This window comes from Acinonyx jubatus, chromosome E4 (assembly GCF_027475565.1).
Source record: "Acinonyx jubatus isolate Ajub_Pintada_27869175 chromosome E4, VMU_Ajub_asm_v1.0, whole genome shotgun sequence".
Taxonomy (NCBI): domain Eukaryota; kingdom Metazoa; phylum Chordata; class Mammalia; order Carnivora; family Felidae; genus Acinonyx; species Acinonyx jubatus.
In genome coordinates, this window is record NC_069395.1 from 29,476,699 (window position 1) to 29,504,050 (window position 27,352).

The following is a 27,352-nucleotide window of genomic DNA, read 5'->3' on the forward strand; positions in this document are numbered from 1 at the left end:
CCCCTAGATTCCCCATAAAGTAGTTGTTATTTCTGCAGGCCTGTCAGACTCAGATTCAGTTTTTTAGCAGAATATTTGGTAGTTGTATTGCATACTTTCTATAACTTCTATTTTTAAACACATTTAAAACTATTATATAATATAACTGTTGTTATATCTGTTGCAAGAGGTTAAAAAAATACACTTACTAATAAATCTTTTTATTCCTCTTAGGACCTAAAAACAGTGCCTTGCAATGAATACTTGATTTTTTTTACCATGTGAATAATGAGTTTTACCCTTTCAAAAAAAAGTGTTCTAATGGAATATTGGTTATAAGTTTGAGTAAAACAGAAAATATTTATGATAAAATCTGAAATTTAACTTAGGAAAGTGGAATTGTGGCCTAAGTTATTTCCCTTTTTTGTTTTGATGTCCTGAAACATGTTTGTTTGTTTTAATTTTCAGGCAAAATAAAAAAAAGATTGTAGTTCTATATAAGTAAGGCTGTAGTATACTTTACCTAAAATTTTAAACAAATTAGAAGTTAGGAAAGAAATAAATGAGAAAAACAAATCTTTAAAGATAGAAGAAAAAGCATTGTCTTTGGCATTTCCTCTCTTACAAAATCTTTTCTGTATCAACTTTCTGTGTCACCTTCAGCACCTTTTTTCTGTATCTCCACAGGTGAAAGACCTCATTTTCTATGAAGAGTATTTTATTTCAGGCTAGAGGGAAAGTTACTCACATATTGCCCTTACTTTCTGCAATAAATAGTTAAAGCCATTTATTTGAAATCAATATATTTTTTTCAGGAGTTGGTCTGCCTAATGATAGAAGTTAGGGCTCATGTGTATTTTGAATCTTCTCTTTGTGCTTTCTACTAGTTCAGCCAAATTGGAGCTCTATGAAACTCTCAATGATGATTCAGGAAGCGAATGCCATCAGCAACAAATTTAAAAAATATTATGTTTTTGGCAGGTGAGCAATTATCTTAATTATACAGTAATTCTTTGTTTTAAACTAACTGACCCTCATATGATTGCTTTCTAAATTTAGTTTCCATAAAGGTACAGTATCTGTAGTGCCTGCCTAGAACAGTATCAGAATCCCCAACAACACTCGCAGATACCCCTTTCCGGACTCACTCTGGAGTAAAAGACTTTCGACAATTACCATACTGTACTAAGTATGTTTATAAAATAAATATTTATTTTAAGCATTTTTAAGTATATTTAAGTATACAATAAAATATACTTATTTTATAAACATAATAATTTTAGATGTTTTAGGAATTTACTAATTTTCTTTTGAGTTACAAACTTATTACAAGTTTGGAAAGAAATATACGTGATTAGAATTTGATTTTTAAAATTTTTATAGAAGTTATTCTTATATATACTAGACATGAGTTTTACTTTAATAAAAATGTTAACAGTGGAGAGAGATATTTAATCAGTGGACTGCATTTTCATGGAAGTTATTCTAATTCAGAAAACCCTTAGTATAAATGTGTATGTATGTTTTAGGGTAAGCAGTTTTCTTTGGTTTTTCTTTCAGACATGATGTATCAGATAAAGGAAGTAGTTCGGACACTTCTGTGCGGGTTCGTAACTTACAACTAGGGATCTCAACTTTCTGGAGTCTGGAAAAATTTGAATCTAAGCTGGCAGCAATGAAAGAACTTTATGAGGTTTGGAATATTATTAAAATCTCTATAAACTTTTTGAAATAAAAAATATGTAAGTGACATGTTCTTAGTAAAGAAAATTGGTAAATAAAGGAAAAGGCAATTTACATTACCCAAACCAACCGGTATTACCAATTATGTATGTTTATTTTACTTTTGCCTATAGATGGGCTTCTATTGATTTGTTTTAATATAGTTATGAATGTAGGGGCGCCTGGGTGGCTCAGTCTATTAAGCGTCTGACTTCAGCTCAGGTCATGATCTCACGGCTCATGAGTTTGGTCCCCGCATCTGACTCTGCACTGACAGTGTGGAGCCTGCTTAGAATTCTCTCTCCCTCTCTTTCTGTGCACCTCCCCAGCTCATTCTCTCTCTCTCTCTCTCTCTCTCTCACTCTCTCTTTCTCCCTCTCTCTCTCTCTTTCTCTCAAAAAAATAAAAATTAAAAATATTTAAAAACTAATATGTGCAGATATATTTTTAGTTCTATTAAAATAGCAAACAATTAGAAACACCAAAAAGCACAGCAATGGGGAAATATAAATTTAATTATGTAAAATGCATATTATAGGCATTGAAGATCATTACAAATGATACAAAGTGTTTTATGTCTATGAAATTTCTTCTTCCCTTAAGTTTAAATGTAAAAGTTTGAAAACACACAATTATAACTGTGTGTGAACAGATTAATAGAATATACAAAATTAATATAATTAATAATTTCCAAATTTTCTGCAATGAATGTGGATTGCTTGTGTAATTAGAGCAACAAAAAAACTGTATTGAAGTCATTTGATCATTCTTGCTTTGACAGATGCATTAAAGTATGGTTTGTGAGTTACCTTCATTATCTTCCTACTTTCAGCTGTTGCAATATTCTTTGATTATTTTTTTCTATATAATTATACTATTTCTGAATCAAGCTCTATATGTATAGTATTTTTTTAGAACTTTAATCAATATTAGTTTAAATACTTAAAATTCAGATTACTATCAGGATTAATATATTTAACCAGGGAGTGATTGAATTTTAATGTTGTCATATTATTTTCCTTCTGAGGATTTATCTTTCCTGTTCTTACTATGTCTTCTAAATCCCAAGTTTATTTTTTTCAATCATTTAATGGTTTCTGTTTCTTTTATTAGTAGAGCTCTTTTAATACAATTTCTAGCATCATGTGCTTGATTTTTTGTTTTATCAGGAATGTGATATTTCTAGACTTCTATCGGGTAACCTATGCTTTTGCTAATTTTTAAAATTTGAAATGTAACAAACTTAAACTTTTTTTCTCTTAGTAGCTAAACATTTTTAGCCCAACTTAGTAGAAACCATATATATATATATATATATATATATATATATATATTTTTTTTTTTTTTTTTTTTTTTTTTTAGAGTAATAGTAATAACAAAAGTGAAGATATCTTTTGTGATCCTGAAGATGAATGGGAACCTGACATTACAAATGCACCAGTTTCTTCCCTTTCTAGAAGGAGGTAAAGACATTTTTATTTTTTTGTTCTGGGTACACATATATACATATATATCATTTCCTTATTTTAAAAGAACTATCTATTGTCATAATGAATATGTCTGTGCAGGAAGCTAACAGAAGAGAAATAGTATGTTACTGATCAAATTACAGCACTTGGGCATTAAGTTGTTTATCAGTCAGTTAGAATAGGAACAAAAATGGTTGGCATTTCACCAGTAAGTCTTAAGAGTGACATAAGACATAAATAACATAACTTTTTTTAAGTCATATTTATGACTTAAGACATAAGAAACTAAATCTAATTTCCTATAAAAATGAATAGTGTTTATTACTTTTAAATTACCCTTTTTCAAGAACTTGGCATATTCTATGATATGTTATTATAAGTTATAGAACTTTAAATGCTGTCAAGTTAGTATGAACACCACAGAAGAATAAATCATGGTGATAGAGAACTTCTGTATATGACAAAGGCTGCTTATTAACTAAAAATATAAAAGACTTCCACGGTGAATAGATGCTTTTTGAGAAAAAACTAGCTCTGTTTAAACCTCAGATACTTAGATTACAGAGGGCAAAATGGTATAATAGAAAGGCCTTGGTCTTGGAACCAATTTAGCTGCTTAGTTTGGTTTTTAAACAAAGACTTCTTTTTAAATAAATACTTCTTAGTTTGTTTTTAAACAAGACTACTGTCTGCTATGTCTTGAGGATATAAAGATGAATAAAAAATACTCTCTGTCCTCAAAGACCAGGCACTGAGGAAACTAGAGGAACAGTTGATAAAGACCCAAAATTAAACCAGGCAGAAGGACTGGAGAGGAAAGCCTGGTTTTATACGTATTCAGGAGGAAGAATCAGCAAGAACTTGGCTGGCTGTGGGGTTGAGGGTGATAAAAGGCTCCAGAATGAATCCTGGTCTAATTAGGGCGACTGGTGAGGGGAAGATGGTATTCCCTGAAATGGAGGTTCAGATCAGTTTATTTTTGACCCTGATGAGTTTGAGATTCCAGGGAGCATCCAAGTGTATATTCATGTCAAGAACTTTGAAGGAGGGATTTGGGAATTTTCAGGATATAAGGGTCAATGGCATTCATCCATCCAACAGAAGCATCATCATTATCAAGAACATTTATTGAATGCTTGCTAAGTATTATCTCATGTCGTTCTTACAACAAATCTATGAGGTTAGTGCTGTCCTTACCTGCCTTTTACAGATGAAAAGGCCAAAGATTTAAAGAGGGTAAGTAACTTGTCCAAACTCATAGAGCTAATAAGGGAAGAATGGGCACTCAAATCCAGGTTTGAGTGACTCCAGAGATCCTGACTTCCTTGACTGCCATTGCCGGATAGCCCCTCCTTTGCATATGAAAGGACAGAATCTTTCTGGTTAAATAATTTTTTTTTCCCACTTCATCACTGTCAGCTGCAGCTCAGAATCCGTTTGGGTTTCCAGACCTTTTCAGGCCTTTCTTGTTTTGGACTCATTTTAAACTCATAAAATTTCAGAGAGATGTAATTGCTTTATAGGGATTCTTCCCCCTGTACTTTTGTCCTGTTTGCTGTATGCCAGCTCCTAAGCTGCAGTAAGAAATAGCCAAGATCTAATAGTCGATACGTGTTACCTTATATGTTATATACACAACAGCTGTGTATTTCAAGCTGAAAGAAATACAGACCTTGTCCTTTAAACAGATTCTGAATTCCTTGAGCATAGGGAACACGTCTGTATCCCCTACAATGTAGTATAATAAGAAAGTCACAGGCTCGTGTCACAGTCCTGGGTTCTAATTTCTTGTATTAAGTTTTTAATTTTAATTCCAGTATAGTTTACAGTATTATGCTAGTTTCAGGTATAGTGATTTATGCAGAGTGTGGCCATGGGCAAGTGACATTACATCTTTAGGCTTCAGTGTTCTCGTCTACCAAATGGAGACAGTAATACGTATCTATTCTACAGAGCTTATCACTGAGTTTAAGTGAGGTCATATATAAGAAAAATTGCTTCTCCTGCTACTTCTATGACCACCATGGGGCTGATGATGATGATGTTGTGAAGTAGTTATAAGGATTAAGAGATAAAGTATGTAGGGGTGCCTGGGTGGCTCAGTCGGTTAAGCGTCCGACTTCAGCTCAGGTCATGGTCTCGGCAGTTTGTGCATTCGAGCCCCATGTCGGGCTCTGTGCTGACAGCTCAGAGACTGGAGCCTGCTTCGTGTTCTGTGTCTCCTTCTCTCTCTGCCCCTCCCATGCTCATGCTCTGTCTCTCTCTGTCTCTCAATAAGAAATAAATGTTAAAAAATAAAAATAAAAAAATAAAAAAGAGATAAAGTATGTAAAACTCCCACTGCAGTGGATGGCTGTTGAATAAATGGCAGCTCTTATTATTATTGGGTTCTTAATATGTATTAAGTAAAATTAAATCTTGGAATTCAGAGATGATCTGAGATCTGATTTCCGATCTAATACCAATAAACAGATAGTGATATCTTTAGGTGATTTATCTGGAGGACTTCAAAACAGAGTTGGGCTCTCCAAAATAAGCTAAAGATGGCCTGTGGGGGAAATTGAGTGGATGGGCTTGGGGTACTTATGCTAACCTGGAGTAACATAAGCCTCCCCAAAATTCAAACCAGAAGTACAAATGCCTGAGGGGGTGAATTATAAATCCTTTTAGATTTTATAATTACTGGTTTCTTATTATCTTTTATTATAAACAGATACAGACTTAGAATTGTGGATCCCAATATGAGCATTAATAATTAATGGACATCGGTGGGTGACAGGACAGGTGAAATAGATGAAGGGGATGAACACTTAGCATGATGAGCACTGAGTAACGTACAGAAGTGTGGAATCACTGTATTGTGCACCTGAAACTGATAGAATGCTGGATGTTAACTAGACTGGAATTTTAAATTAATTAAAAATAAATAAATCATGAACATCAAAATTTTAGCTTATTGAAAGTTGGTGATTTACATCTTATTTTCTGCTAACTTCAGAAAAAATTAGGGAACCAGGAATCTACTCCTGAAATCATTGTTGCACTGTATGCTCACTTGGATGTAAATTAAAAAATAAATTATTAAAAATAAATAAATAAACATTAAAAAAATAAAAAAAGAATTAGGGAACCAGCAGAAGTTTAAATTGTTGCTGAAAAGCCAAAGCTTCTTTTAATATTTTTTTAAGATTTTGAAATCCAGGTGTTTTCATTTGGTAAAGAGGTTTTCTTGATAACTTGTATAATTTAAAAGTATCATATTTTTTTTAAAAAAATGAGTTGCTCTTGGTCAGAGACCTTGTATATGAAGTTTCAGCCTTGTAAGAATGTTTATGACAGAATTGCAAACTCTGAGAATGCCTCCAGGTAATGGAAACACTGACAGATTCTTAATTATGGAACTGCCACCTGGCCACAATACGCACAGCTGTTCTGCAATAAAATAGACTGGTTTGGCTGCCTATAAATTTTGATATGTATTGTGGACAGTTAAAAGTAAAATTTCCCCTGAGGTTAAGTGAAAATTCTGTGAAAAGAACGTAACAAGCATTTTATTTGTGTTTAAACATTGTTTAACCACGATAGTGTTAAAAGAGTAAGTTTTCCTAGTTTAGACTTACTGTAATAATATACCCTTTCCTTTCGTCCCTAAGTACAAAAAACTGTTACTTTTGAGAATTGACATTTCCTCTCCCTACTACCAGTCATACTGAGAGTTGATTTTTCCTCGCCCTGTTATGTTATATTTCTGTGTTTTTCTTGTAGGAATTCATGGGGAAAAATTAAATTTGAAACATTTAGAGGACTACAGATAGAACGCGTTTTTGTTTAACGGTCTTTTCAACAAACAGCATTTTTCTTTGAGGGGCCGATGGTAATAGAGAGTTCTGTCAGGAAGGAGACTTCAAAGGATCCCCTAGATTTAGATCCAGGTCACTGCTCATGTCTTCAGGGATGTAATGAGGGCTGGAGTTGGAGTTTAGAAAATTGATGGATGAATGGCAATCTGGAAGTAGGCTGCCTTTTCCAGTAGCAGTTAGGAAGAATGAATAACAGCTAGACAGCCAGTCACACTCAAGGGAGAAATCTGAGTGGTTTTATGGGCTGTGGGAAAAGAGGCAGCCAAAAGAGCGATTAAGGATGGAGTCATTCTCTCCATTTGTGCTATTGCTACACTTCACAGGTATTACGCTTTTCACACTGTGTAGCAAATACTTACTTGAATGTTTATTCAAGTGTTTAGAATCCTTCCCAGGATGTTCTCAGGATAAAATCCAAGCTTCCTTAATTGGCCTCCGAGGTCAGCCTCACGCTGGCCCCCACACACCTCCCCGCCTCATCCCTTGCTACTCTTTCACATCTTAGACTGCGGTCCTTCCGAACCTCGCTTGGCTCTTTGCACGCGTGGTACTTTTCTCTCATCGCCGGGTCTTCCCGCATCCTGGCGCCCGTGTCTGAATACTCTTCCTTCTTTCTCAAGCCTGCCTCCTCATTTGGCTAACTCCTGTGCATCCTTCAGTGTCACTGTTCCCAGAGGCCCTCCTGACTCCTTGGGCCAGGTTGAGTTCTCCAGAATCTACCACGGCATGCTCTGCTCTCATGAAACATCACTTTATTGTAATTATTTGCCTAATTTCTCTTTTGTTACAGAAAAGGAGCCCAGAAACCATGTTTGCTTGTTTAACCACAGTATCTAGAGCCTGTAAATAGTAATACTCTTCAAATATCAAGGAAATATTGTTTAATTAATAACTAACTGTATGCTTAGAATAATACCTCTAAATAGTAAATTTCGTGCTCAGTAAACCAAATGAACTATTTCTTGATGAAAAGGTTTCCATAGAAAAGACACACATGCATACCCAATTTCTTTAGAGAACTAAGAATATTCTTGGGGTGCCCAGGTGGCTCAGTCGGTTGAGTGTCTGACTCTTGATCTTGGCTCAGGTCATGATCTTGCGGTTTGTGGGATTGAGCCCCACATCAGGCTCTGCATTGACAGCACAGAACCTGCTTGGGATTCTCTTTCTCCCCCTCTCTCTGCCTCTCCCTCTCTCTCTCTCTCAAAATAAATAAACTTTAAAAAAAAATCTGTTCCTTTTTTTTAAAAAAAAGAATATTATTAATATTATTACTCCATGTAGTATATAACTACTAATTTTATGGTTTATCTTTTTTAGGAGCAAAAGTTTGATGAAGAACAGGAGAATTTCTGGTTGTTTACATGATATACAAGCCTACCCAATTCAGAATTTGCATTCTTCCCATTCATCAGGTATTTTTTCATCAAATTTTCTTGTATCCTGAGAAAGCATCAAGTCCTGGCTCAGTCACTACGTTGTGTCATGTTCTTATTGCAAATCATTTCATCTCCTACAAACTTTCACTTTTTTTGTAAAGTGAAGAGGGTGGGCTGGGTGGCCCTTTCCATGTCTAAAATTCTGTGCTCAGAGCCTTTTAATAGAGTGCCTAATTCAAATGTGGAAGGAAAGTTTAAAAGAAAAAATTACAGGAATTTTTCCAGCAAATAATTATTTTATGTGAATATGGATGACAGTATTAATTTTCCTATAGAAGGGGGACACCCTGTAAATTTGCATGTGTAACTACCTGTAAGAGTTGAAATTACTACCAGGTAGTAGGGGCTATACAGCAATAAAAGAGAAAAACGCCTACTTCACTCAACAACCTGGATGAATCCCAAAAACGTTCCATTGAGTGAAAGAAACCAGGAAACAAAAAGTACATACTGTATGATTATATTTCTGTGAAGCTCAGGAACAGGCACAACTGATGTATGGTGACAGAAGCCAGAGCAGTTTGGAAGAGAATAATGGCTCCAGAGGGAACCTGCTGGAATGTGCTTGTGGAAACCTTGCACACATTGATCTAAGAGGGGGCGCGCACATATGTGAAAGCAATAAGCTGTATACTTAAGATGTGCACACTTTACAGAGGATCAACTATACCTTAGGAAACAAAAAGTTTTAAAGTTGCTGTATAAGTTAGTAATCTGTGTGATAAGGGCACTAATGGGATACAAGTAGTCGTAAAAGAAATTATATTTCATCTTGACTTTAAAATAGAGAAATTTGGTTTCTTTCTTTTTAAACCTAAAATTACTTTTTAGGAAGATAATTATCTTAATACTTATTTAATCTAAGGGAAACAAAATAAGCTGTAGACTTTTTGTTTACCAGCACAATGAAAGGTTATGTATCTGTGGTATCGTTATTTATTCAGTATTATTTGAGAGTAAGAGGTTTTACAAAAGTAGTTTTTCTAGATGAATTAAAGCTGCCTTTTTAAGAGCCATATTTAAAAATTAAGTAAAATACAAAAGGTCTTTGCTTGTTCGCAGTTTTCAAAGAGGGAAACAGAAACCCCCATCTGCATTTAGTATGGACTCGCCTGGGCTGTGGGTTCTGGAGTGTGCACTTTTCAGCTCTCGGAAGTTGAGCAAATGTCTTAACTTCTCACCTTAAGGGCCATATATTTATATTTTTTTAATGAAAAAAAATTTTAAGTTTATTTATTTATTTTGAGAGAGGGAGCGTGCACGCCGGCAAGTGGAGTAGGAGCAGAGAGAATCTCAAGCAGGCTCTGCATTGTCAGCAGAGCTCAATGTGGGGCTTGAACTCACAAACTGTGAATCCATGACCTGAGCCCAAATCAAGAGTAGGGCGCTTAACCGACTGAGCCTCCCAGGCACCCGGGGCCATATTTTTAAACTAGAGTTTTGCAAGGCTTTGTAAAATGTTGATGCTGGATTTTATCTATTTATTATTTATTTTATTTTTAAAAATTATTTATATATTTTATTTTACTTTTATTTTTTTTTTAATTTTTTAATGTTTTATTTATTTTTGAGACAGAGAAAGAGACAGCATGAGCAGGGGAGGGGCAGAGAAAGAGGGAGACACAGAACCAGAAGCAGGCTCCAGGCTCCGAGCTGTCAGCACAGAGCCTGACGCGGGGCTCCGACTCACGAACTGTGAGATCATGACCTGAGCTGAAGTCGGACGCTCAACTGACTGAGCCACCCAGGCGCCCCTATTTATTTATTTTAAAGACAGGAAACAAACCATAAGAGACTCTTTTTAGCCAGTTAAAAAAATTGTTTTTAAATGTTTATTTATTTTTGAGAGAGCTGGAGAGGCAGATTGTGAGTGGGAGGGGCAGACAGAGACACAGAATCTGAAGCAGGCTCTAGGCTCTGAGCTGTCAGCACAGAACCCCAAACGGGGCTCAAACTTGCAGACTGTGGGATCATGACCTGAGCCAAAGTTGGATGCTTAACTGACTGTGCCACCCAGGCTCCCTGCTACTGTTCTGTTTTGTTTTGTTTTAATATTTATTTGTTTATTTATTTATTTCAAGAGAGAGCATGCAAGCATGAGGTGGGATGTGTGGGGGAGGGACAGAGGAAGAGGGAGAGAGAATCCCATGCAGGCTCTGTGTTGTCAGTGCGTGTAGCTTTCTATCAACCATGAGATCATGACCTGAGCCCAAATCAAGTGTCGGACACTTAACCAACTGAGCCACCCAGGTGCCCTGATGCTGGATTTTAGAATGCATTAACATCATTACCTTCTTAAACAGAGAATATATTGGTAACTATTTATGATGACTAGATTATAATCATTATTATCATGATATTATTACCCTGCAGTGTAGAGCTTTTTCTCTTCCCAAATCAAATTCATCTTTGGTCTAGACTCTTTTTTTTTTTAAATACTTTTATTTTGTTTTGTTTTGTTTTTTAAGTAAACTCTACCCCCAACATGGGGCTGATCCAGAGATCAGGATTCTTACGCTCTACTGACCGAGCCAGCTACGTGCCCTGTTCTAGACTCTTAATAGTCCCCATCCTTTGCCCTCATTTTACCTTCCTTTTAGTTTGCTGTTTGTATTGCCTATGAACTGTATCAAAAAATTAATCTTACTTATTAAATGAGAATCATTATACTCATGAGTTAGCATTCTAGTATAAAGTTATTTCCAGAGGCTCCAAATGAGCTCTTTCAAGCTTTTCCATTTACTTCTGGTTTGGATAGTGCTTAGAAAATTATGGTGAAAGTCTGTCTCCCAGAGATGTGATATATTAACTGTAGATAATTGGCTTTAGCCTATTTTGATTATAGTATACTTAGAGATGGAACTATTAAAAGTAGAGCTATTGAGACATTCCTCTTAATATAGTTTGCTTTATTATTGCCTATGTTTCCAGCTTATGAATTAAATTAACTTTACATTATGATATTTATATTTATTATTTTTATATTATTTTATTTCATATAACTGCCATTGTTTCCACCAATTCACTGTTTCTTAGGTGTTCCCAAAAAGTAAATAAAGAAGGAGATTGAACCAGTGGTTATTTAGTTTATTTGAATTGTCTATTATTTATATTGTTGAACTACTAACCTATGGATTGATGCCATTGAAAGATTAATTGACTTCCTTTATGGACTTGTGTTTTCACTTTGGCATATAGAAGTAAGGGTGTATTGAAATAAGAACAGCCTGCTTTGAAATTACTGACAAATGAGTCCATAATATGCTTGCATTAATGTATTTGTTGGAAAGTGTTGTGCCTGAAAAGTAGGCTTAACATGGCTATTTTCTGCCGATACAGGCTTACTGGAGAAATCGAGCACCATTTCCCCAAGTTCAGCAGAATCTTTTCTTCCTGGAATTTGCAAAGAATTGATTGGGTCATCGTTAGATTTTCTTGGACAGAGTTATGATGAAGAAAAAAGCATGGCAGACAGCCTGATTAATAATTTTCTTAAAATTTATCATGGGCTATTTGCCATTTCCAAAGCTCATGAAGAACAAGATGAAGAAAGTCAAGATAACTGTAAGCAACCTTACTGCTTTTATTAACTTACATGAATGACTATTTTCTGCACATTACATTTGCTTTTGAATGACTGCCACATTTGGCATGCATTTTCTGACTATGGTAAAATGTTTCTTAAACATTTTAAATCCTAACCTTAACCCTAACCTGAATCCTAGACTAGAATAATCTTTTTTTTTTTTTAATAGATTTTTCTTTTAAATGTTTATTTATTTTTGAGAGAGATGGAGACAGAATGAGAGTGGGTTAGGGGCAGAGAGAGAGGGAGACAGTATCCGAAGCAGGCTCCTGGCTCCGAGCTGTCAGCATAGAGCCCGACACGGGGCTCGAACTCACCGAGCTGTGAGATCATGACCTAAGTCAAAGCGTCCGAAGTCGGATGCTCAATTGACTGAGCCACCCAGGTGCCCCTAGACTAGAATAATCTTTTATTTGGAGATTATTTCTTCCAATAATTTTCCTTCTTCTTTCGAAGTGTTCTCTTCTGATCGAGCAACCCAGTCACTTACTATCCAGGTCACATGTGCTTTTGAGCAGCTTGTGGTTCTAATCAAACACTGGCTGGATGATATTCTACCTTGTACCAGCACAGCAAGACTTGAAGATGAACTGAGACAAGAGGTTAAAAAACTAGGAGGCTACTTACAGTTATTTTTGCAGGTAAGTTGATTTGCTGATTGTCATTTGAAGAAGTCATTTATTCAGCAAGTATTTATTGACCTTCTACTGTCTGCATCTTCCCTAAAATTAGATCTGTAGGATTTTCAGAAGTGATTTCTGTTTTGCAATTCTGAAAGTGTGGTTTTCTATGATTGTTTATTATTTATTGCCTCTGTGCCAGGCACTGAGAATTCTCAGTGATTGACAAATATTAACTCATTCAATTCTCTTAACAACTTTAGAAGTAGGTACTTTTCTTAATCACCATTTTATAAATGAAGAAATGGAGGCACAGGATATGTAGTCTTTCCTGTTTTATAACCAGTAACATATTATACTATGCTAGTCCTCAATAATGGCTATTGGGAAGAAAGGCGGAGTCTTGCTTTGGTTATATATTGGGTATCAACTTGTGCTGAATGAGTCGAGTCACAAGCCCACTGGTATATGGTCAAGAAAAGTAATTTTTTTTTCCTGTTTACCTTATATCAAGTGAGATTAGGCATGGCTGTGAAGAAGAAGTAAGATAAAAGCTTCTTGGCTGTCACATAGAATCTGGAAGGAGGCATGGTGGCTCTGTTCCACACCTTGAGAGCTAAGCTCCTTCTAATGTACCCTCTGCCAAGCCTAATGCATGCCCTTTATTTCATGGTCCACCCTAGTGGTGGAGCTCTGTCTGAATTCAGTGCAGCAGGATGAAAGAAGTGACAAAGAAGGGAAAGGCCAAATGGGCCTTCTTTTAAGGGTAGGTTCTAGAAATTTCCATATGACATTTCTCTTTATAAATCTTTGGCCAGGACTTCATTACGTGACCACATCTAGCCACAAGTATTATTGGGAAGTTATTTTTTATTCTGGACAGCTGTGTACCTAGTGAAAAATCAAGCATTTTATTACCATGGAAGAAGTAGAGAATTTGATACTGGTTAATACCTAGTCATCTGCCATATCAGTGAACTCTTCCTTAAGAATTCCTTGACTGTCTGAGGGAAGTAGTTATGAAAATACCAAAGGGGATAGGTTTCACTTTTTAAAATGGGTAACTTGGCTTGTTGACAAAATGTTCTAGAATATTTGAACAAATCTCATGTTATAGCGCCCACCAAGAGACTTTCTACATTCTACTATTGTAGTAGAAGGTTAGTTGTATCAAATACTTCCTGAGTGGGCTATTTATTTATTGATAGGATTTGGAAATGTTTATTTGGTTGAGTAATCTAGTCAAATTGAAATCGAATGTTTATTTTTAATTATCCATTATTCTTCCCTAGGAGGTCTTTCTGGGTCTCCCCATGACTTGGTTAGACATTTCTCTTATTTGTTTTTCTGTTAGGCCTGTACTTCACCTGTTATGCCCTTTAATATATCATATTTACAGGCCTGCATACCTCATTGGGCAGAGTAAGCTTTGGGTAGTTAGAGGGACAGTGGGTCTTTTTTCACAAGGACTCATATGATAGCTGCTTGTTTGGATACTTGTTATTGAGGTAATGAAAAATTCACACTGGATGAAGGATCACTTGGGATATAAGTGGTGAGGAAACAGAATGACCCTAAGACAGACAGGTGGACTGCAAACAGGTGTGGGTGAAGTATTAGGTGAAGAAGATGCTCTGAGCATAGGGCCATGAAGATGAAAGGGAACACTGGCAAAGCTGGGGAGCCAAAACCTGAGGATCTGACTTATGCTTGAGCCTGGAAAAGGAAGCTAGCAGAGGGGTGGTCTGTGGTAGAAAAGAGAGTTTGAGATATACTTAGTTGGCTCTTAGGTTTGAGAGGCAGTTCAGGAACAGAAAAAAACAAAACAAAACAAAAAAACCACTATTGGCATTTGGAAAACCAGTGTTTGAACCCATGCTGAATTAGTTCTGTGTCCTTGGGCAAGCTGCTTCACTTTTTGAGTCTCCCATTTTGTCACCGGGAAAATAAAAATAAGGCCTGTCTGGCAAGATTGCCATGAGGATCAGATGGATGGATGTGATAAGAAGGTACCTATTAGAGCAACTGGTGTGTAGTTTCTTTCCTTCTTTTCATTCTCTGGAAAGACCACTCTGAACTTAGGGGTTGCGGTCTACAGCTCTATGGGAAATGTTTTATAGGAATTGAAGATGGAGAGAACAGGTAACCTGGAGGGGAAGTTAGACGGAGCTCAGGAGACACTTGCGTTATGTTGGCACAACTGAATTTAGTGATTACACTTACTAGCTAAGTATGGTGTGAGAAGTCTTACCTTTTAGCAGTATTATAAGCATGTCCCAGAAAGCAGGCCAAGAGAAGTATTTTGAAGAGAATCACTGTAGTTGGCAGGTAACAGAAAGAAAAGCTCGGGGAACACCTCCTCGTTGGGCATGTGCACTCTGGTGCAGGAGAAGCCTTTTGTTTGGAGGGTGGTCTTCTCCCCCTTTTCCTTCCCTTTCTTCTTCCTTCTTCCCTGATAAAAGAAAATATCTTTGCCTACCATCTGTCAGATGGCTCCCGGGACAGGAAAAGTTCAAAGGCAAAAGCGCCATGATTTTGTTCCTTCTTGGGGGGTGGGGGACTTTCACTTATCACTTCTTTCTTATATTAGTTAACTGCATGCTTGTCTTATGTCTCCTATTAGTGTGTAAGGTCTTTGAGGGTAGAGACTATATCCTAGTCATTTTATCCTCGTTAGGAGCTATAGGGTTGCATGTTTTCTGGCTCTGACTGAGATTTTTATGAAGCATAGTCACCATATCGATGAATGCAGAATTTGTTTTCTTCAAATTGCTTTTCTTGTCTTGTCTTTACCACCCTGTGTAATCTCATGTATCTTATGTACTGGTCCATTTTTATTTTATAGGGATGCTGTTCAGATATCTCATCAATGGTAAAAGAAGCTCAAAACAAAATAATCCAAATTGTACAACAAGCTGTGAAGTATGTGGGACAGTTAGCAGTTCTTAAAGGGAGCGAGCTACATTTTCTGGAAAACAGTAGCAATAAGGCTACCAGTGTTCAGGTAATTTGGTAATATTAGTTTTGAAAGACTTCATCTGAGGGAACAGTAGACTCCTGATAATAGTATCACTAAACATGATAAGTTGTTTTTATTTGAAACTAGCTCATACTTTTAATAGTTTAGCAATATAATTTAAAACGGTTTCAATCTAAGTTGGCTAAATGTACTGGATAATTCTGAAATCCTCCTTTTACTTTTTGGATCTTTGCTTTCATGATAGCCACCTACTTAGCCAATGAACATATGAAGAACTCTATAATTCTAGAAAATTTGTACTTGCTTGCTTTAAGTATTCATGCCATTGAAAACATAGTAATAGAATGTTACTGTGTTCTAGGAATGTATTGTCCTGCCTAACATGACAGACATTCTTTATAGCACGTTATATGTGGAATGCTAAATTACAGGTTTGCTACCTTTCTTATAGACTGTTAGATCTTATTCCAGCTTTAGTTGAATTTAATAAACTTGGAACTTATTATAATCCTACAATAAGCAGAAAATAAAATTAGTTGTTTGATAATTTTTTTAAAAATGTAAAACCTGAGTTTTCCAATTAATGCTTAAAAACTTTTTCTAGGAGGATTTCATGGATGCTCTTTGTGATGGTGTAGGCTTAGGAGTGAGGATTCTATTAGATTCTGGACTAGAAAAAGCAAAAGAACTTCAGCATGGACTCTTAAGGCAGTGTACCCAAAATGAGGTAAGAGGAATGAAAGAACATTCTACATAGTACCAGATGGTCTGTAAAGGTGATTTAAAAAAATTAGTTCTGGGGCATCTGGGTGGCTCAGTTGGTTAAGTGTTTGACTTCAGCTCAGGTCATGATCTCACGGTTTGTGAGTTCGAGCTCCACGTCGAGCTCTGTGCTGACAGCTCAGAGCCTGGAGCCTGCTTCCGATTCTGTGTCTCCCTCTCTCTCTGCCCCTCCCCCACTTGCACTCTGTCTCTCTGTCCCTCAAAAAATGAATAAACACCAAAAAAATTTTTAAAAATTAGTTCAGTAAATTGGATTCTTATAGATTTATGTATTTTAATTTGTGTTGAATAATTATTTTATTGAAAAGGCTGATGCTATCATTATGTCATGGTGATATTTTCCCAAGTTACTCTTGAGTTACTGCAGCCTCTGTTGTATAATTTTGTCAGTTATTATCCATGAAAATTCAGCCTGTGGATACACTCCAGAGCAGAATGGAGTGTGGCGCTGACACCTAGTGTTCACTTTCTGCTTGTCTTTTTCTTCTTGCTCTTTGGTTAGGTCTCTACTTGTCCACTTAAGAATAGAAACTACCCGGGCACCTGGGTGGCTCAGTCGGTTAAGCGTCCGACTTCGGCTCAGGTCACGATCTCACGGTCCCTGAGTTCGAGCCCCGCATCGGGCTCTGGGCTGACGGCTCAGAGCCTGGAGCCTGCTTCCGATTCTGTGTCTCCCTCTCTCTCTGCCCCTCCCCCACTTGCACTCTGTCTCTCTGTCCCTCAAAAAATGAATAAACACCAAAAAAATTTTTAAAAATTAGTTCAGTAAATTGGATTCTTATAGATTTATGTATTTTAATTTGTGTTGAATAATTATTTTATTGAAAAGGCTGATGCTATCATTATGTCATGGTGATATTTTCCCAAGTTACTCTTGAGTTACTGCAGCCTCTGTTGTATAATTTTGTCAGTTATTATCCATGAAAATTCAGCCTGTGGATACACTCCAGAGCAGAATGGAGTGTGGCGCTGACACCTAGTGTTCACTTTCTGCTTGTCTTTTTCTTCTTGCTCTTTGGTTAGGTCTCTACTTGTCCACTTAAGAATAGAAACTACCCGGGCACCTGGGTGGCTCAGTCGGTTGAGCGTCCGACTTCGGCTCAGGTCATGATCTCGCAGTTGACGAGTTGGAGCCCCGCGTCGGGCTCCATGCTGACAGCTCAGAGCCTGGAGCCTGCTTCCGATTTGGTGTCTCCCTCTCTCTCTGCCTCTCCCCTGCTCATGCTCTGTCTCTGTCTCAAAAATAAAGATAAACATTAAAAAAAAAAGAATAGAAACTACCATTTATTGATCCAATATTTTAAACTAAATATTTTGACAGAGGCGTTCACCTCTGTTATTTTATATTAAGACACAGAACCAACAGAGATTTGAGTGACTTCCTAAAATATGCTTCCTCCCCACCTCCTCCAGCTAACTAACATGAAAGCATAAAAGCAATGCTGTCTTAGAGGTGGCACTGTGGTTAAAACCTGTCTCTGTTATTCTCCAGCAATCATTCATCAAGTCAGTGCACTGACTCTGTTTCCTCACGTGTCCTATGTAATAATACCTATGTCCTAGGTTGTGACATTATTTATTAAATTGATTAAGTCACTTATTAAATCATCTCCCAGTGACAATTACAGGACTGGTGCTTTATGTGTAATAGTGGTGAACCTCCCCACTTGCAAGGTAGGAATTACTTGTCTTCCTATGCGTTTCACTGAGCTGGAGAACCTTGTCCAGTCTCGAGCCAGGGTTTTATATTCTACCCACCTGACTCCGAAGCTCAGAACGCTAACTAAATAAGTTTTGTAAGCCATTGTTCAGGCACTAATTTTCTTCACTGAGAGTTACTAGTAATGAATTGGGGATTCAGAAGGTAAGTTCAAATCTTACCACAGTGAGTTTCAGAGAGTGTCTGTTCAGCAGTCACATTGTAACAACTTCTTGTTAAAACCATCTCTGCCCATTCCCTTTCTTTTTCTGGAGTCAGTCAGCTAGGATGGAGCTCCCTGGGGATGTTTTGGTTCCTGAGATCATCGCCCTTAGGAGGGATATCATTTACATACATATTGATTTACCTAGGGAAGTAAATCCGGCAGAAGTCTGTTAGCTTCCACCCCTCTGGCTAGTTGTTTCCAGGAAGGCATAGAGTAAGTTAATTTTTTTTTTTCATTAATGTATGTCTAGCTTATTTTTCTGGGGGAAAACTTTCCATATGAGCCAGAGGGGATCTCCATTCCTTTCCTCAGACTAAAGGGCTTTATAGATTAATCACTGTCCGAACCATCTCAGAACTGGAGAAAGACCCTGAACATTAAGTTGCTCTCCCACTTCCTGTGTAGCTTTGAGTTGCTTGCCTGAGCCCTACTTGTTCATTTAAAATGTGAAGATGATCATAGGTACTTCGTAAAATTGTTCTGAGGATTATGTGCCAGGCAAGTCAGGTTCCTCAGCTCGCTTGGTCTTGTTCTCTGTGGATATTTGCCTCTCTCACTTTGTGCTTTTGTTTTTAAAATAAAAACTCATTCAAAAGGAGCTCATTTTGTCACTAGATCAAGATATCTGGGTCTAATCATATTGTAGGAGACATGAGGCTGATTTCAGTTCTATAATGCAACTTTGAAGAAAGTGGACTCCTACTGGCCACTGCTGACATCTTCAGCTTGGTTTTGCTCAGCAGCACATTTATCACTAAAACACTATCACTGTTTGCAGATTGAATGTCTGCTGGCAGTAAGTGCAAGAGGCTATAGAATAAGTTAATGAAAAGCAGACATGAAGTAATGCATGTGAATGTGCGTAGCAAGTAGCAAAGCAGGGTGTGGATGTTAGCTTTGCTATTGTTTTGAGGAAATAAACAGCAAATGAGTCAGGCCCATCTTGCATAAAATTCATATTATCTGCATTTCATGCAGACCTCTACCTCTCTTCCTCTCATTTTCTCTCTGTGGTATGCCACAGCTATTTATTTAGTCATGGTGGGGTTTTAGCTTATCGTATTCTTAGAAGTTAAAACTCAAGAACCTATGGAAGGAAAGCAAAGAATCTGAAGAAATAGAAAATAGGCTCAAACATAAGGCATAGGAGTTATAATTGTAAAGCTGGAGTCAAGGGGAAAAAAGATTTTTTTTTTTAACCAGATACAGGAAATCTAAGACCTAGGGAAGAGCTGTGTGGGTAAAGCCAATTAAATTCTTAAAATAGAATCCCCTGGCAGAAATTAAGTGAGAAGACACCTTAGGGGGCAGCATTGAGCAGCACAAAAGCAAAGGCTTAGAATTTACACTGGGGTTCCGGCCCTGGCTCTGAGTCGTAGGAGCGCGGGATCTGTTTTCTTATTTGTAAAAGGAGGACAATTGCATATGCAGCATAGGGCTGTAATGGAGAAGCAAATAATAAAACATGTAAGTGAAATAACTTGGACACGGGAAGACAAGTATTATATGATCTCATTTATATGTGGAATCTAAAAATAAAGCTTAAATCATAGAAACAGAGAACAGACTAGCGGTTACCAGTCAGAGGGTGGGGATGGGTGAAATGGGTGCAGGTGGTCCAAAAGTACCAACTTCCAGTTATAAGGTAAGTCCGGGGGATGTAAAATGCAGCACAGTGACTATAGTTAACAGTACTACTATATTGTGTATTTGAATGTTGCTAAGAGAATAGATCTTAAAAGTTCTCATCACAAGAAAAAGGATTGTAAGTATATGAGGTAATGAATGTTAACTAAACTCACTATGGTGGTCATTTTGCAGTATACTGGATCATGTTATACACCTTAAACTAATCCAATGTTAGTTGTCAAATATATTTTAATAAAACTGGGGAAATGTATTTATAGTTCTTAGAGCATAATATTTGCTTTATATTAGTTATCTCATACTCTTCCAAGGGAAGTCTTGGAAATTTCCTTCCTATAAATATTTAAATATAAGGCAAAATGCTATTATTATAACAGACATCAGAGGGTATCTATATTTAATATAGAATCAATATGCAATTTATTTTGAAAGAAATTTTGCTCACATGATTTAGGTACCCCAGTTGTTTAATTATAGTCCCAATAAAAGAACTTGAGTCTTTTGTCTTCATAGACGAAAATTCTTCCCTATGGGACAAATTCTTGTCCCATAGAATTCTAGGATTTCTGAACTTCTGAATAATTATTTGTATAATAAAATATGTTAACATTCTCTATAGGTTACCAAACAGATGAAAGCTAATGCCATGGGATTGATTGGATCTCTTGAAAACATCTTTGCTGAGTGGAAAACAGTAAGAGAAGCTTTAAATTGTTTTTGTGTTTACTTTTCCTTGGTGTATTTTATCATTTCATTTGGTTTAAGTGTAGATATGATATGTTTATTTATGTTTTTAAAAAATTTTTTTTTAATGTTTATTTATTTTTGAGAGAGAGAGAGAGACAGAGTGTGAGCAGGGGAAGGGCAGAGAGAGAGGGAGACGTAGAATCTGAGCAGGTTCCAGGCTCTGAGCCGTCAGCACAGAGCCTGACGCGGGGCTCGAGCTCACGGACCATGAGATCATGACCTGAGCTGAAGTCAGATGCTCAACCAACTGAGCCACCCAGGTGCCCCTATTTCTGTTTTTATCCTTAGCCAGATAATTCCTTTGTGCATGTTTACTTGAAGCACGTACAGTAGCTCCCTAGTTACTTCCTCTTGGATGTCATAACTTATTTGTTTTAGTAATACATAAGATATTGTATAGAAATTGATTAATATTGATGTATTTTATCTATTTCTTAGTTTAGTAACTGTCAGCTTTTGCTGAGATAGTCATTGGCTGAAAAATTGTGTTTAATAGGGGCGCCTGGGTGGCTCAGCAGGTTAAGCATCCAATTCTTGATTTTGGCTCAGGTCATGATCTCATGGTTCCTGAGACCTAGTGAGCCCGTGTCAGGCTCCAGGCTGATAGCACAGAGCTTGCTTGGGATTCTCATTCTCCCTCCCTCTCTGTCCCTCCCCCCACTCCTTCTCTCCCTCTCTCTCTCTCTCTCTCTCTCAAAATAAATAAACTTTAAAAAATTTTGTTTATGGGAATGCAAGCTGGTGCTGCCACTCTAGAAAACAGTATGGAGGTTCCTCAAAAAACTAAAAATTTAGAACTACCCTACGACCCAGCAATTGCACTACTAGGTATTTATCCACGGGATACAGGCGTGCTGTTTCGAAGGGACACATGCACCCCCATGTTTATAGCAGCACTATCCACAATAGCCAAAGTATGGAAAGAGCCCAAATGTCCATCGATGGATGAACAGATAAAGAAGATGTGGTATATATATACAATGGAGTATTACTTGGCAATCAAAAAGAATGAAATCTTGCCATTTGCAACTACATGGATGGAACTGGAGGGTATTAAGCTAAGTGAAAGTGGTCAGTCAGAGAAAGACAAACATCATATGACTCCACTCATATGAGGACTTTAAGAGACAAAACAGATTAACATAAGGGAAGGGAAACAAAAATCATATAAAAACAGGGAGGGGGACAAAACAGAAGAGACTCATAAATATGGAGAACAAACTGAGGGCTACTGGAGGGGTTGTGGGAGGGGGGATGGTCTAAAATGGGTAAGGGGCACTAAGGAATCTACTCCTGAAATCATTGTTGCACTATATGCTAACTAATTTGGATGTAAATTTAAAAAAATAAAAAATAAAATTAAAAAAATAAAGAAAATAAAGTACATTAAAGGTTAGAAAAATGTGTTTAATAATGTGCTTAAAGATTTTAAAATATAGGTGAATTAGACAAATTATTTTATTTTCATATGACAAGTAAATAGAAAAATATAAACTAAGTATATAATCAATGTGTTTAAAAGGAGGGAAATATCTATGTCCTAAAATTTTTTACTTAAATAAAAATAAATAGGAGATACTAAGTTGAACTCTAAAAAATTAAATAAATTTATCGTTTATGATATTGGGTAATAAAGGGTATTAAGGTTTTATTTCATTCCCATGTAATAGGATGACTGGATTTTGATTTAAAATTAATTTAAAATTCTTGGGGTACCTGGCTGGCCCATTCGGTAGGGCATGTGACTTGATCTCAGTGTCATGAGTTCAAGCCCTATATTGGGTGTAGAGCTTACTTAAAAAAAACTTTTTTTGTGGAGGATACCTGGGTGGCTCAGTTGGTTAGGTGTCTGACTTCTGCTCAGGCCATGATCTCTTGGTTTGTGAGTTCAACCCTGCATCAGGCTCTGTGCTGACGGCTCAGAGCCCAGAAGCCTGCTTTGGATTCTGTTTCCTTCTCTCTCTGCCCCTCCCCCATTCATGCTCTGTCTCTGTCTCTCTCTCTCTCTCTCTCTCTCAAAAAAAAAATATAAATAAAAAAAATTTAAAAACCAACTTTTTTTTAATTAAAAAAATAAAATTCTTATTTCTTTTGAAAACAGTAATTATTAATATTGTATATGGTCTTGCTTGTGGAAACAGAATTAAGCATTCGTGAGGAAAGTAACTCTTTCTTGAACATAAGATTCTGGTGATTAAAATCATACTGACTAAGCTTTACTGTCATGTAGTCTATTGTGTGGTTTTAAAAATATTAATTTCATTTACAGAAAAGTTTCAGAAGCGAACTACAACAAGAAAATTCTGGATACCAAGATTTGAAGAAGATGGTTAATCTTGCTCCAAAATTCTTGAAGTTAAAACATTGCTTAGAGCAAACTATTCAAATTATTATTTCTGCACTGAGAGGTATATGCTCCAGATGGAATTTGTAATTAATCAAAATTTTATAGTATAAAGACTCTCAGACATCTGTTCTTTTAATTTCTAGTTTAATTCATTAATCCAAGTCTAATTAATGCTACTTCCTTGACATTAATTACCAGTATAGGAACTTGAATGGTTGCATTCCCACTTAATGTATATAAGTACATTGCCTAAATAATTAGATCCTAAAAAACCAGGTGCTTAGTTAGCAGATAAACTGAGTAATCTTAAGTAGTTTAGATTTGTCTTGATAGGGTTACTTTGACCTAAAAGATATTTACAGTCATATAACAGTAATAAATACATGATAAAAAATGAAAAGGTTAATTAACTTTTTCTTTTCCTTGCATAGGATGCCACAGTGACAAAAATCTTCTCAAGAATTGTGTTGAAAGTCTGTGCAACTTGACCAAGGATTTTCATGATGACTTCAGCATTCACTCTGCTTCTCTTGACAGCTGTGAGAAGAGAATGCCTCAGGGCAGCCACAGGGGGCTAGAGTCTTTAGTCAAGTCACTCCTCTTCTGTTTTGAATCTGAAGAAAGTCCTAATTTGTTGAAACCCTGGGAAACTTGTAATCAGAATACCGGAGAAGAAGGACAACAATCTAAATCAAGCAGGACTGACTCCGTGAGGAATAAAGGTGTACCAAAGCGTGTCTATGAACTCCATGGCTCATACCCAGCAGTGGCGTCAGAGGAAAGCACACCCAGTAGGATTCAGTGGGTATGAATTCTGCTACGTAGGCACTTTACGCCCATCCATCCAAGAGAGAGAACACCGGGCAGGCAATTTTCCTCACATAGAATATAAAAAGCAGGAAACCAGCATAAATGTTTCAAAGAAGTGCATGTGTGTTGGTGGTCTTCCACTGGGCAGGGACAGCATAAGCAGCATGGAATCCTGATTTCAGAATGTGCATTCAGAAGTTTCTGAGACAATTTCGAATAGACATTTTCTGTATTGGAACATGGTGGCAATAGAATGAAATTAGGAGTTTGAAAACAAGTGAATGGTCTCTTCTCCAAGTTCTCATTGCCTTGAATTTTAAGTGTTTGTTTTTACTATTGATATACTATTTCTGGTTGGTTCTTTAGCTTGTTTGTAAATGGTTACTATAGTTATTATAAGTTATTTTCTCATGAGTGGAAACATGTGAACAATCAGCTACCTTTGTGCCTGTGCCTTCTCTCCTCTGCAAGTAGCTACAATGAGGTTTGTGGTCAAGTTGCCAATGTGTTTAACTAGGGCAACTTAACTTACATTGTTAAATCTAAAACTCTTTTCTTGAAAGGTTAACTGGTTGCCATTTTGAATAGTGTGTTCAAGGCATAGTTTCCTTTTCTTTCCAAATTATAAGTAGTTACCTAAATATAGTATGATTATATATTAATATGACTTGCTGGCATAATAATTCACTATGTTACCTCTGTTCCATAATGAGGGCTGTATGAATATAATTTAAAAACCTATTAAATATTGACAGAATCACACTTACTGGATGGGGTTAGGAAATCAGAGGCTGGACCTTTTCTTGATAATGCTTGTTTTGTTAAATACATAATGAAAGAGTTTGTACATGATTTGGTGAAGATGAAAGATCTTTATTATATCTCACAGCTTAAAACACTTTTGATTTGCAATCAGGTAATAAAGAGAATATTCTACTTTTGGGATCTTTCATTCAGGAACTGACTTGAGGTTTTTGACCACACACATATGTGTAATTTGGAAAGATACCTAATGGTTCTGCTTAGATGATAACGAGTAGTTCCTTGAGAATAATTCTTGTAAATAACCTGATTCTTACATTTGCCCTTTTCACTTGCAGGTACCACTGGCACATTTGACACGACTAGTGAAAATCAGATGTTAATACCATAAGTAAATTAGATCATTTCTTTGTTAGGGAGAGACTGTAAATAAATACCGGTTATCATAGCCAGAACAATGTTAATAAACCATGTGCTGTGTTGCCAGGTGCTTTCAAATGGTGCAGAGTAGCAAATTTTGCTTTCATTTTCTTTTTTTTTTTCCTTCTATTTTTGGCATTTGAGCTTGCATTCTTTCTGAAGTTCTAAACATACTTTTCATAGTCAATGCTCTGCCAAGTAGCACTTTTGCGAATAAGTTTTGTAAAGTTTATCACTTAGATGTACATTAAAGAACTTTTCTTGAAGGTTGTACTTCTTTGAAGAATTTTCTAAAGTATCAGTACAGTAGTTTTCATCTTAATGTTTGGTACTTTATCTTTACCCTCTGCTTTCTAAACTCATAAGTTCATTGGTCAGAAATCTGTTAGTGTTGTAAAATTTTGCATATATATATATATATTTATACTTTCAAGTAAATTGTTATGCAGTATTTGAATGAATGATAAAACGTATATTTGCTATAGAATCATGTGCACTGATAAGAATGTTATAAAGAGAATGCCTTTAAAAAATCTTGTTGGCTGCAGAATTATCTCTTGGCCTAAGGTATTTTTAGTCTATTGGTTTTCTTCATTTACTTTATTTCTGACTCAAAATTGCTATAATAGCTCTGCCTTGATAATAGTTATACTAGTTACCTAATAGTTTTATTTGTAACTGTGATAATATTTATACTGGTATCTCAAATCAAACAATTAGGAAATACTAAATAATATTAGGACAACTACTTGGATTTTTTTTTTTTTTTTTTTTTTGACATTGCTCTGCCTCTTTGCAGTTGGTTGTCTGGAATAGATTTATCCCCATGTGCTGTAGTGGAAAGAGCATGAGCTTTGGAGTTTGACACATTTTTCATTCATTTAGAGTATGAATCCCAACAAGGCTATTTAGTAACTATATGACCTTAGACAAGTTGCTTGCTATCTTCTTACCCATTTCCTCATTTGCAGCAAGAAAAGTATTACCCCTCCTCATAGCCTACCTGAGCATTAAATGAGAAAAATGTAGGAGTAAGTCCTGGCATGTAGTGGATTGTTAGTAAATGTTAGTGTCTGTCCCTCCTTCCATTACTAGCAACTAAGCCCTTGTCACGATGCATACAGGATCACGTGTGGTGCAAGCCTATGCCACTTGCAATATTCTGCCCATGTACTGAGTTGTACTCCAATGCTTTAAACATGGCATACTTGAAAACAGATCTGCCATTAGGTTCTGTGATAATGAAAGGACTAAACAAGATCTCGCCAGCCTTCAGGAAGGTAGAGTAGGACATAGGTGTGCCCTTCATGAGGTCCTTCTGAAATGTTTAGCGAAATATTGTTTAGTTAACTAATTAGCCTTTTAATTTTTTTAATGTTTATTTTTGAGAAGGAGGGGAAGGGTAGAAAGAGGGGGACAGATCCGAAGCAGGCTTTGCACTGACAGCAGTGACGCCGATGCAGGGCTCGAATTCACAAACCATGAGATCATGACCCAAGCCAAAGTTGGGCTCCCAAATGACAGCCACCCCGGTGCCCTGGGAATTAGCAGTTTTAAATTTGCAGTGCTAACTATGTGCCGATAATGATTTTGTGGCTTTATCGAATATGGAAAGTAAGAATTCATTTAGCACAGAGAAAGGGGAAAGGTGTCAGTGTGGTTCAGTTAAGAGAAGGTTGATCTGGGGGCACCTGGGTGGCTCAGTCGGTTAAGCGGCCGACTTCAGCTCAGGTCATGATCTCGCGGTCCGTGAGTTCGAGCCCCGCGTCGGGCTCTGTGCTGACAGTGCAGAACCTGGAGCCTGTTTCAGATTCTGTGTCTCCCTCTCTCTGACCCTCCCCCATCCATGCTCTGTCTCTCTCTGTCTCAAAAATAAATAAATGTTAAAAAAATTTTTTTAAAAAAAAGAAGGTTGATCTGTTCAGCTTCTTGTGGGTGATTCAGCAGGGAAGCTTGCACTCTGGAGTGTGCAAGTTACAGTCATTGTAGGATATAATCAAGACTGGATTTTCTCATCTTTCTTCCTTTAGCCATTATTGGTTTATGGGCTTTTTAGAAGAGGAGTATGGGCATTTAATTTAATATCATCTGATAACCAGGTTCATTCCACTTATTCCAATAATTATTTATTTAAAGCCAGCCATACTTCTAGTGCAAAGTCATAGAAACGTGAAAAAAAGCTTAGATTGCCTCAAATCCGGGACTTGTGAAAGACCCAGTTTGTTGGATCCCCAGTTGTTCACAACATTATGCCTT

At 36.6% G+C, this 27,352-nt stretch overlaps 1 protein-coding gene across 1 annotated transcript in view; it reads left to right on the top strand.

Annotated features, from left to right (window-relative positions):
* KIF14 (kinesin family member 14) overlaps positions 1-25,643 on the top strand; it is a 55,937-nt gene extending 30,294 nt beyond the window's left edge. The window contains exons 20-30 of the mRNA XM_027074635.2: positions 867-960; positions 1,540-1,672; positions 3,064-3,164; positions 8,351-8,445; positions 11,809-12,033; positions 12,512-12,696; positions 15,521-15,679; positions 16,260-16,382; positions 20,630-20,704; positions 23,027-23,165; positions 23,536-25,643. Of these exons, the coding sequence (XP_026930436.2) occupies positions 867-960; positions 1,540-1,672; positions 3,064-3,164; positions 8,351-8,445; positions 11,809-12,033; positions 12,512-12,696; positions 15,521-15,679; positions 16,260-16,382; positions 20,630-20,704; positions 23,027-23,165; positions 23,536-23,915 (1,709 nt within the window). The 3' untranslated portion in view covers positions 23,916-25,643. The remainder of the gene's footprint in view (positions 1-866; positions 961-1,539; positions 1,673-3,063; positions 3,165-8,350; positions 8,446-11,808; positions 12,034-12,511; positions 12,697-15,520; positions 15,680-16,259; positions 16,383-20,629; positions 20,705-23,026; positions 23,166-23,535) is intronic.
* Positions 25,644-27,352: the final 1,709 nt, after the last annotated feature.